We start from the raw sequence: 12,500 nt of genomic DNA on the forward strand, positions 1-12,500 counted from the left end.
TCCCCCCCCCCTTTCCCCACTCCCCCTGGCACCGAAGGACACCACGCGCAGACAGGCACTCAGGCACTCAGGCACTCACCCCTCCGCCAGCTTGCAGATGATGTCGAACACCTCCTCCGGCTGCCGCATGAGCGACTCCTCGCTGAGCTTGACCAACTCCCTCCCCCCCATTCCTCCTCCCCCCCATTCCTCCTCCCCCATTCCCTCCTCCCCCCATTCCCTCCTCCCTACCTCCCTCCCCTCTCCCTCCCTCTCCCCCCTACCCTCTCCCCCTACCCCTCTCCCCCTACCCCATCCCTTACCCTCCTCCCTCCCTCCCCTCCCTCCCCTCTCCCCCTACCCCATCCCTCCCTCCCTCTCCCCCTGTCCCCCCATCTCCCCTCCTGGCACCGAAGGACACCCCGCGCAGACAGGCAGACAGGCACTCAGGCACTCACCCCTCGCCCAGCTTGCAGATGATGTCGAACACCTCCTCCGGCTGCCGCATGAGCGACTCCTCGCTGAGCTTGACCAACTCGCTGGAAGGGAAAGGGAGAAAAAAGGGGGTTAGTAAAACGCTTGAGACTTGAGTGTACGTGTGTGTGTGGGGGGGGGGGGAGTATGGGTATGGGTATGGGTATGGGTATGGGTATGGGTATGGTGTGGGTGTGGGTGTGGGTGTGGGTGTGTGTGTGTGTGTGTGTGTGCGTGTGCGTGTGCGTGTGCGTGTGCGTGTGCGTGTGCGTGTGCGTGTGCGTGTGCGTGTACGTGTGCGTGTGCGTGTGCGTGTACGTGTGCGTGTGTACGTGTGTGTGCGTGTGTACGTGTGTGTACGTGTACGTGTGCGTGTGCGTGTGTACGTGTGTGCCAAATTGCCCCCGAGCATCGGACGTAATATTACGCAACCCGCCCTTCCTGGCGCGGACGTGATAATTATTACAAAGAAGGCAAGTCCTCAACTCTTTTTCACAACAGAGAACTTTGTCTTCATTGTCTATTGTTATACTTGGTAAATGGTAAATCAAGACAATATAATATAAGAAAATATCTTGCGAAAATAAAATACCATAAGAAAACAACTTGCGAAAATAAAATACCATAAGAAAACAACTTGCGAAAATAAAATACCACAAGAAAACAACTTGCGAAAATAAAATACCATAAGAAAAAAAACTTGCGAAAATAAAATACCATAAGAAAACAACTTGTGAAGAGAAACCTCAAGCTATTTTTCTTTCTTTTCTTCCTTCGTTTTTCTTCCCATTACAAACCAAATCACCCCAAACGACTCACCAATGACAAAGATACCCAAATTCCTCTCCACCATAAAATCAAAAACTCTTCAACTGCATCGCTACTGGGGGGTTTCCTTGACAATCTGTCATGCACGAGAGGGCGTGGACGACTTGCCCGAATGACATGTTGCACCCATTGCTCTTGTATTCTCCGTGTATGCGCTTAATTCTCATGCCAACATCCCTCTCTCTCCATATCGAGACTATATTCAACGTTCTACAACAAGTAGGCCTACTTAATTTGGTACGGTCACTGCAGTATACTAAATCTGACACATTACGTTCTACAAGTAGGCCTACTTAATTTGGTACGGTCACTGTAGTATACTAAATTTGACATATTACGTTCTACAACAAGTAGGCCTACTTAATTTGGTACGGTCACTGTAGTATACTAAATTTGACATATTACGTTCTACAACAAGTAGGCCTACTTAATTTGGTACGATCACTGTAGTATACTAAATTTGACATATTACGTTCTACAAGTAGGCCTACTTAATTTGGTACGATCACTGTCGTATACTAAATTTGACATGTTACGTTTGGCACAGGAACCCCAGTAACGCTTCCTTCCGTAGAAAAGCGATATAAATAAAAATAAAAACCGTATAGCAACAAAAAGAACATAAAAGCGATATAAATAAAACAAATACACCATGTAGCAACAAAAATAAAATCTATTCCTCTAATAATAAAGTAACACTCAAACCTTTAACTCCAATAGTTTCTCTACAAACATTTGGAAAAAAATATATATATATATTCGTGAACGCCTTTCCTTTTTTTTTTTTTTTACTTGGTAACGTCAGACTCGACAACAGCTGACTGATGACCTGAAGCAGTACACTGACGTTTCCTTCACCTGAGGCGCCTCATGTCAGTAAGAACACGTCAGCCTGGCAGAGTTATTTAATTATGCCTTAGTCGCCGTAATAATACGTGAAGTATATAGTAAATACAAAGTAAATTAGAAAAAAAACACATAAAAGCAAACAAATAGAGAAGAAGGGAAAGAGGCAGGGTAGATGGGAGGGAAGAAGAGAGGGAGAGAGGAAGAGAGAGAAGAGGGAAGAGAGGGATGGAGGAAGGGAGGGAGAGAGAAGGAAGAGAGGGAGGGAGGGAGGGAGGGAGGGAGGAAGGGAGAGAGATAAGAAGGAAGAGAGGAGGGAGGAAAAATGGAGAGAGAATGAAGGGAGGAAGAAATGGAGAGAGAAGGAAGGGAGGAAGGGAGAGAGAAGGAAGAAAGGAAGGGAGGGATAGAAGAAGAAAGAGTGTGGGAGGGAGGAGGAAGGGAGAGAGAGAAGGAAGAAAGGAAGGGAGGGATAGAAGAAGAAAGAGTTTGAGGGAGGGAGGAAGGGAGAGAGAGAAGGAAGAAAGGAAGGGAGGGATAGAAGAAGGAAGAGAGTGAGGGAGGGAGGAAGTGTAAGAGAAGAGAAGCGAAGGGAGGGCAACACTCGCTCATGCCCTAACAAGCTCCCTTCCAAAACGCTTCCCCCCCAACACAACCTCAATCCCGTGGCTCCCCCTCCCTCCCCCACCCACCACCCACTCCCCCCACTCACCCTCCCCCATCCCTCCCCCACTCCCCTACCCCCTCCTCTACTCCCTCCCCACTCTCCCCATTCCCTCCCCACTCTCCAAACTCCCCCACACTCCCCCATTCTCCCATTCCCCACCCTCCCCCCAACCCCTACCCACACCCCACTCTCCCCACTCCCCCACTCCCCTACTCCCCCACCCCCCATCCACTCACCCCACTCCTCCCCTACCCCCATTCCCCCCACCCCCCCCACTCCCACCCTCCCCCCAACTCCACTTCAGCGCCGCGCCCCAAGGACAACAATCCTCTTGACCCTCGTTGATAGCCGGAGTCCCCCCCCCCTCCTCCTCCTCCAAAGCGCTCGCCTATAATAATGTAACGCGAGAGGCGAAAACAACCCCGATTATCGACGATTATTTTCTTATTATTCTTTTTTTTTATTGATTTATGTCATTTATTTATTTTAATTGTTTATTGATTTATTTCATTTATTTATTTTAATTGTTTATTGATTTATTTCATTTATTTATTTTAATTGTTTATTGATTTATTTCATTTATTTATTCTAATTGTTTATTGATTTATTTCATTTATTTATCTTAATTGTTTATTGATTTATTTCATTTATTTATTTTAATTGTTTATTGATTTATTTCATTTATTTATCTTAATTGTTTATTGATTTATTTCATTTATTTATTTTAATTGTTTATTAATTTATTTCATTTATTTATTTTAATTGTTTATTGATTTATTTCATTTATTTATTTTAATTGTTTATTGATTTATTTCATTTATTTATTTTAATTGTTTCTTGATTTATTTCATTTATTTATTTTAATTGTTTATTGATTTATTTCATTTATTTATCTTAATTGTTTATTGATTTATTTCATTTATTTATTTTAATTGTTTCTTGATTTATTGCATTTATTTATCTTAATTGTTTATTGATTAATTTCATTTATTTATTCTAATTGTTTCTTGATTTATTTCATTTATTTATTTTAATTGTTTATTGAGAGGTTGAGGCGTGCATTATCGTTTTTTTTTTTTATTCGCGTATTCGTGCACTTCCTGTAAATACCGGGATACGTACCGGTGCATTTCCGCGTGGATTCATTGTACATACCGGCGTAAAGACTCTAAAAGCAGACCCCTTCCTCCCCCCCCCCCTCGCCCGCCCCTCGCCCACCCCTCCCCCACCCTCCCCCACCCTCGCCCACTCCCCCACCCCGGTCCCCCTCCCTTATCGGATCAGCTGATGGCCGATCTGTCACAACCGCCTACAGGAAATCGCTCCCGACGCGCCCGCGCTCGCCGACCAGCGCCACAATGCACCGCTTCAACACAACGCCTGCCCCCCCTCCTCCTCCTACCCCCTCCTCCTCCTCCTACCCCCTCCTCCTCCTCCTACCCTCCTCCTCCTCCGCCCCAAAGCCCCTCCTCCTCCACCCCTCCTTCGCACCTTCGCATACCCAGTATACCCAGTATACCCAGTGCCCCGCCGCTTTTCCCGCCCCTCCCTCCGGCCCGTCATCCTCCTCTCCCCTCCTCTCCCCCTCCTCTCCCCCTCATCTTCCCTGCCTCCTCCTCCCCCCTCCACCTCCCCGTAGCTATGCCTGGCGTGACATGCACTACCAGCATCTTCTCCTCCTCCCCTCCCCCTTCTCCGGGACCTCCTCCCTCACTCACCAGCTCCACATTCCACTTCTCCTCCCCCAGGGTGTTCTCCTTCCTTCCCCTCCCCTCCTCCTCCTCCTCCCTCCACCCTCCGTCCTCCTCTATCCTCCCCCTCCCCCCTATCCTCCCCTACCCTCCTCCTCCCTCCCTCCACCCTCCTCCTCCCTCCTCCTCCCTACCCTCCTCCCTCCCCCTTCCTTCCCCCCTACCCTCCTCCACCCTCCCCCCTACCCTCCTCCTCCTCCCCTCCCTCCTCCCTCCCCCTACCCTCCTCCCTCCCTCCCCCCCACCCCTTCCTCCCTCCCCCACTCCCCTCCCCCCTCCCTCCACCCTTATCCTCCTCCTCCACCCTCCCTCCCCACTCCTCCCCCTCCCTCCTCCTCCCCCCTACCCTCCTCCCTCCACCCTACCCTCCCTCCACCCTACCCTCCACCATACCCCCTTCCCCCCCTTCACAACGAGCCTCCAATATGATGGCGGCGCTTCTAATCGAGCATGCGAGATATCACGGCGATAATCGCAGTCGTTTCCCCTCGCACTTTTAGCCTCCTCTTCCATCTTCTTATCTTCGTCTTTATCTTTATCTTTTTAAACTCGACCTCATCCTCATCGCTCGTACCATTTTTCTCCTCCTATTACTCTCTCCCCCTCTCCCTCTCACTCCTTTTTTCCATCTCCCTTTCCCCCCTCTCCTTCCCCTTCCTTTCCCTCTTTTCCTCTTTCTCTTTCCTTCTCTTCACCTCTCTCCCCCTCCCTCTTCCCTCTATCTCTCTCTCCTCTCTTTCCCTCAATCACCTGTCGTCTCTTCTTCATTCCCCATCCCTCCCGCTTCCCCCCTCTCTACTAACCCTCTCTACTATCCCCTCTCCCTACCCCCTCTCCCCTTCCCCTTCTCCTCCTCTATCTCTCTCCCTCTCTCCTTCCCTCTCTCACGCCCTCTCTCTTCTTCCTTCTCCATCCCTCCCACTTTCCCAATCTCTCCTTCCCCTCTCCCTTCTCTTCCCCCCCTCCCCTTCTCTTCCCCCTCTCCTTCTTCCCCCTCCCTCACTTCCCTCCCCTTCTTCCCCTTCTCCCCCAATTTCGATTCCAACCATTCCCCGACACCCAAATGTCCGTAATGCTTCGCGTGATGACGTAGAACAGAGCGCGCGCCCCGACAGAGAGGGAAACGCACAACAAAACAAGTTCAAAATGGCGAATTTACCTCCGATTTTCTCGACGAAGTAATTTACATTTACAAATTTATTAAACCCTTGTCATTTACAAATCACGTGGACACCATTTGGGAGCACGCAGACGCACACGCGCACATAAACAAAGACGCTTGCGCACGCGTACATAAAAGCACGTGTGCATGTGCACATAAACAAATATGCACACGCTAAGAAACCCAAACGTGCATATAAAACACATAGGGATACGCACACGACCATATGAACAAATACGCACACGATCACAGAAATACGCATAACACGCACATACACACGCACAAGTACATCTACATACACACGCACAAGTACATCTACATGCACACACACACGTGCAGACAAGAACCACATATATCATATATACTTTAAGTATCGTACATAGGATATATCTTTGTACTGCTTACATCTATACGTGCAGAAGTACAAACGTCTACATAAATAGAAATACACACACATGCACACACACACATATAAATATAGATAAGCACGTCAAATTCTCGGAATCAGCGTGCAGCTATCTCCGTACATGTACGTAAACACGCCCGTATTTCCCTTATATCACGGATATCTCTCCACACTCGACAACCGCTGTATATCCGAAGAGGAACAAGCTTTCTCAACAAAGGTCCATATAAGTATACATATTAAGTCTATATAAGTATATATATTAAGTCTACATAAGTATGTATATAAGGTCTATATAAACACATAAACAAGGTCTATATAGGTATATATATATATAAGGTCTATATAAGAATATATATATATAAGGTCTGTATAAGTATATATATAAGGTATAAATAAGTATATACATATAAAGTCTATATAAGTATTTAAGTGTCTATATAAGTATACATATAAGGTCCATATAAGTATATACTTGCATATACTTATATATGCAAGTATATATAAATATATATATATATATATATATATATATAAGTATATATATATATATATATATATATATATATATATATATATATATATATAGAGAGAGAGAGAGAGAGAGAGAGAGAGAGAGAGAGAGAGAGAGAGAGAGAGAGAGAGAGAGAGAGAGAGAGAGAGAGAGAGTGTGTGTGTGTGTGTGTGTGTGTGTGTGTGTGTGTGTGTGTGTGTGTGTGTGTGTGTGTGTGTGTGTGTGTGTGTGTGTGTGTGTGTGTGTGTGTGTGTGTGTGTCTGTGTGTGTGTGTGTGTGTGTGTGTGTGTGTGTGTGCGTGTGCGTGAGACCTACAAAAGGTCACTGATAGGGCCAAGACATGGATAGAATTCTGGTGTGATACGATATGATGATGATGCACAGACCTTGTTCTGAACCGCGGTGGAACGAAGCGGCACGGGACGGCCTGTTCCTCTCCGCCCTAGACTTGGAGGATATACTACAGGCTTACTCGCGTTTCGTAATTGTCATTCATGGTGCCTTCGGATTCCCCGCTCAGCGAGAACCGGGCTGGTGCAGTAAACCGTCACCTCGTGTCTCTCTCTTTCTCTCTCTCTCTCATTCTCTCTCTCTTTCATTCTCTCTCTCTTTCATTCTCTCTCTCTTTCATTCTCTCTCTCTTTCTCTCTCTCTCTCATTCTCTCTCTCTCTCTCTCTCTCTCTCTCTCTCTCTCTCTCTCTCTCTCTCTCTCTCTCTCTCTCTCTCTCTCTCTCTCTCTCTCTCTCTCTGTCTTTCATTCTCTCTCTTTCTCTCTCTCTCTCTCAGTCTCTCTCTCGCCCTCTCTGTCTTTCATTCTCTCTCTCTCTCCCTCTGTCTCTCATTCTCTCTCTCTCTCTATCTCTGTCTTTCATTCTCTCTTGCCAACCACTCCCTCCTCTCTCCGTCTCTCTCCTCCTCTCCCTCTCCCTCTCCCTCTCCCTCTCTCCCTCTCCCCTCTCCCTCTCTCCCCCTTTCCCCTCCCTCTCTCCCCCTTCCCCCTCCTTCTCTCCCCCTCTCCCCCTCCCCCTCTCCCTCATCCCCCTCTCCCCCTCATCCGCCTCAGTGTGGCTGGCCCAGAACGACCGGATGCAGCTTACCCGCGACAAAAGACGCACATAAACAGCGCAAAAAAAAAATATCCCATATACATAATACGCACACTTTATATAGCGCATATGCGAAATACATATGAATCCTATATGTCTGCGTGTGGGTGAGTGTGTGTGTGTGTGTGTGTGTGTGTGTGTGTGTGTGTGTGTGTGTGTGTGTGTGTGTGTGTACTAATGTAGCCATGTGTACATGTGTGTGTGTGTGTGTGTGTGTTTGTATTAATTTATTGCTTTGTATGTGTGCTGTGTTGTGTAGCGTGTGTGTGTGCGTATGTGTGTGTGTGTGTGTGTGTGTGTGTGTGTGTGTGTGTGTGTGTGTGTGTGTGTGCGTGTGCGTGTGCGTGTGCGTGTGCGTGTGCGTGTGCGTGTGCGTGTGCGTGTGCGTGTGCGTGTGCGTGTGCGTGTGCGTGTGCGTGTGTGCGTGTGTGCGTGTGGCTGAGTGAGTGCGTGAGTGACCGACCGACCGAGTGAATATGCGTATGCGTGTACGTGCGCGTCTGCACTTGCGCCTTCCCGCGTGGCTCCCAACGCGCGTGCAAGCGAGAGAACCACACAACAGCCGTCGTTCAGAGGGTCACCCACGGGGAGCCACGCCGTAAGGTTGCGAATAATAATAATCATTCATCTGTATCTTTTATATATCTCAATTTCTATTTCTATCTCTATCTTATCTCTAATCATATTCTTATCTTTATATATCTCTATTTCTATTTCTATCTCCATTCTATCTCTAATCACATTCTCATCTTTATATCTCCAATCCTATCCTCATTTACATCTCTATTCCCACCTCTCTATCTCTTATCATCCCAGGCCGCTCGTCCCTGCCGCGGCGGACGAGCCTCGGCCTCAGCGGACGGGGTCAAAGGTCGCCGCCGATGCCACCCTCTCTTATCGAAGGGCATCTGCATGACCCTTCCCGAAGACACACTATCCTCATCTCCGGAGATGTCGTGTGTGGCTCCGTTCGCATCCCGGGACAGAAAAAAATACCGTATATGGGTGAGGGGGAGGGAGGGAGAGGGAGGGAGAGAGGGAGAGAGGGAGAGAGGGAGAGAGGGAGAGAGGGAGAGAGAGCGAGAGCGAGAGCGAGAGAGAGAGAGAGAGAGAGAGAGAGAGAGAGAGAGAGAGAGAGAGAGAGAGAGAGAGAAAGAGAGAAAGAGAGAAAGAGCGAGAGAGAGAGAGAGAGAGAGAGAGAGAGAGAGAGAGAGAGAGAGAGCGAGAGAGCGAGAGAGCGAGAGAGCGAGAGAGCGAGAGAGCGAGAGAGCGAGAGAGCGAGAGAGCGAGAGAGAAAGAGAGCGAGAGAAGGAAAGAAAATGACGTCCATGTTTCCTTTGACAAATCTGACCATGAATAATCCCCGTTAAGTTACACCGGCACCCAAACAGAGTGGCCATAGATATTTTTTTGTGCATTCACTACAGCCGCTTGTACCTATGTAAAAAAAAATGACTAGCACAAATTTTGGACCGAATAAATTGCATCAAAAGTAAGATTACGATGGATGTAAATGACATCGTTTTCTCCTCACATAAGACAGACAGACAGACAGACGTGCATCTCCCTACGTCAATACATACTCACCGCCCCCCCACAGCACCCACCCCCAATCCCCACCCACCTACCCCCCAAACACCCCCCCACCCCCACACCCTAACACCCCCACACCCCAACACCCACTCTACCCCCCCACCCCCAACCACTCCCACCCCCACCCCCAACCAATACCCCCACCCCACCCCACCTACACCCACCCCGCCCCCCACACCCACACCCCACACCCCCACCCACCCACACCCCCAAACAAAACCACTCCCCTAGCCTCACTGGACCCACCGGATGGACCTGCTCGTCTAATTCCTCCACCAGGTCGGCCCCTGGAGCCCTAATCCCCTCCCCCTTTCCCCCTTCCCCCCTTCCCCCTCTCCCCTCCCCCCCAAATGAAGTTAGGAAAGTAGGTCGGTGCGACTAATTTCCTTGCTTTTCCGTGCTTTTCCATACCGGTCTTCCTTTCTCTATTTCTATCTTTATTTATCTCTCTCTATATATTTATGTCCCTATTTCTATCTCCATCTCTATTTATATTAATATTCATATCGTTATTTATCTATATCTCTATTCCTGTCTCCATTCCTATCCCTATATCCATTCCTATCCCTATCTCCATTCCTATTCCTATCTCCATTCCTATTTCTACCTCTATATCTATCTCTATTTCTATTTCTATATCTATATCTATCCATATCTCTATTTCTATTTCTATAACTATATCTATTCATATCTCTATTTCTATTTCTATATCTATATCTATTCATATCTCTATTTCTATTTCTATATCTATATCTATTCATATCTCTATTTCTATTTCTATGTTCATTTGTCTTTATATACATTTCTATCTCTATTTTCATATCTCCTTTCATATCTATTTTCATCTCTATTTACATCTCTAATTTTATCTACATGTATTTTTAGCTGTCTATTTTTAGCTCTATCTCGATTTTATTCCTATTTCTATTCTTATATAAATATATTCTTATCTGTCTCTATTTTAGCTCCATCTCTAATTTTAGCTCTATCTTTTTATCTGTATCTTTTTTATCTATGTGTATTTTATATCTGTCAATTTCTATTTATATCTCTATGTTATCTCTAATTATATTCTTATTTTTTTATACCTACTTCTACTTTATTTCTATGACTCTATTCCTATCTGTATCTCTATTATCATCACAATCTACATAACTATCGCAATCTCTATATCTATCGGTATTTCTATTTTTTATCTATTTCTACATCTACTTTTATCTCCATCTCCATCTCCATCTCCATCTCCATCTCCATCTCCATCTCCATCTCCATCTCCATCTCCATCTCCATCTCCATCTCCATCTCCATCTCCATCTCCATCTCCATCTCCATCTCCATCTCCATCTCCATCTCCATCTCCATCTCCATCTCCATCTCCATCTCCATCTCCATCACACGCTCACACACTCACACTCACACTCACACTCACTGCACACTACACACTCACACTCACATGCACTCACACTCACACTCACACTCACACACACACACACACACACACACACACACACACACACACACACACACACACACACACACACACACACACACACACACACACTCACTCACTCACCTCACTCACTCACTCACTCACTCACTCACCTCACTCACTCACCTACCTCACTCTACTCCACTCACTCTCTCACTCTCTCACTCTCTCACTCTCTCACTCTCTCACTCTCTCACTCTCTCACTCTCTCACTCTCTCACTCTCTCACTCTCTCACTCACTCACTCACTCACTCACTCACTCACTCACTACTTCTCACTCTCTCTCACTCTCTCTCACTCTCTCTCACTCTCTCACTCTCTCTTTCTCTCATTCTCTCACTCTCTCTCACTCTCTCACTCTCTCACTCTCTCACTCTCTCACTCTCTCACTCTTTCTCACTCTCTCTCACTCTCTCTCACTCTCTCACTCTCTCACTCTCTCACTCTTTCTCACTCTTTCTCACTCTCTCACTCTCTCTCACTCTCTCTCACTCTCTCTCACTCTCTCTCACTCTCTCTCACTCTCTCTCACTCTCTCTCACTCTCTCTCACTCTCTCTCACTCTCTCTCACTCTCTCTCACTCTCTCTCACTCTCTCTCACTCTCTCTCACTCTCTCTCACTCTCTCTCACTCTCTCTCACTCTCTCTCACTCTCTCTCACTCTCTCTCACCCTCTCTCCCTCTCTCCTTTCCACTCTCTCACTCTCTCTCACCCTCTCTCCTTTCCACTCTCTCACTCTCTCTCCCTCTCTCCTTTCCACTCTCTCACTCTCTCTCACCCTCTCTCTCTCTCTCGCTCTCTCACTCTCTCTCGCTCTCTCACTCTCTCTCTCTTACTCTCACTCTCACTCTCACTCTCACTCTCACTCTCACTCTCACTCTCTCTCACTCTCACTCTCACTCTATCTATCTATCTATCTATCTATCTATCTATCTATCTATCTATCTATCTATCTATCTATCTATCTATCTATCTATCTATCTATCTCCATTCCTATCTCTATCTCAATTCCCCTTCCATCTGAATACTGAAACTGCCAACCGCGCGTCGCATCCTAAAGACGAAGACCCCGGCAGCGTTCCCACGGCGCCCAGATCGAGACGAGGAATTTCGTCATTCCCAAAGAACACCAACCGCAAAAAAATGAATAAAATAAAATTAAAAATAGACAGATCTTCAGCAATAAAATTTGAGTAAAATTAAATTAAAAATAGACAGATCTTCAGCAATAAAATCTGAGTAAAATTACATTAAAAATAAACTTTGAATAAAATCAAATAAAAAATAGACCGATTTTCAACAACAAACTTCGAATAAAATAGAATTAAAAATAGACAGATCTTCAGCAATAAACTTCGAATAAAATAAAATAGACAGATCTTCAGCAATAAACTTTGAATAAAATAAAATTAAAAATAGATCCTCAGCAATAAATTGTGAACAAAATAAAATTAAAAAATAGACCGATCTTCAACAATAAACTTCAATAAAATTAAATTAAAAATAGACCGATTTTCAACAACAAACTTTGAATAAAATAAAACTAAAAATAGAAAGATCTTCAACAATAAACTTTGGATAAAAAATAGACAGATCTTCAACAATAAATTTTGAATAAAATTAAATTAAAAATAGACAATTCTTCAGCAATAAACTTCAATAAAATAAAATTAAAAATAGA

The 12,500-nt window shown here is 45.7% G+C and overlaps 1 protein-coding gene across 19 annotated transcripts in view; it reads right to left on the reverse strand.

The window, feature by feature from the left end:
- The window catches only part of hpo (serine/threonine-protein kinase hippo), an 87,262-nt gene that overhangs the window by 23,314 nt on the left and 51,448 nt on the right, over positions 1–12,500 (reverse strand). For all 19 annotated transcript variants that reach the window (XM_070116781.1, XM_070116773.1, XM_070116771.1 and 16 more), the window contains one exon: positions 438–518. In XM_070116781.1, the coding sequence (XP_069972882.1) occupies positions 438–518 (81 nt within the window). The remainder of the gene's footprint in view (positions 1–437; positions 519–12,500) is intronic.

The sequence above is a fragment of the Penaeus vannamei genome, chromosome 39 (assembly GCF_042767895.1).
Source record: "Penaeus vannamei isolate JL-2024 chromosome 39, ASM4276789v1, whole genome shotgun sequence".
Lineage (NCBI taxonomy): Eukaryota > Metazoa > Arthropoda > Malacostraca > Decapoda > Penaeidae > Penaeus > Penaeus vannamei.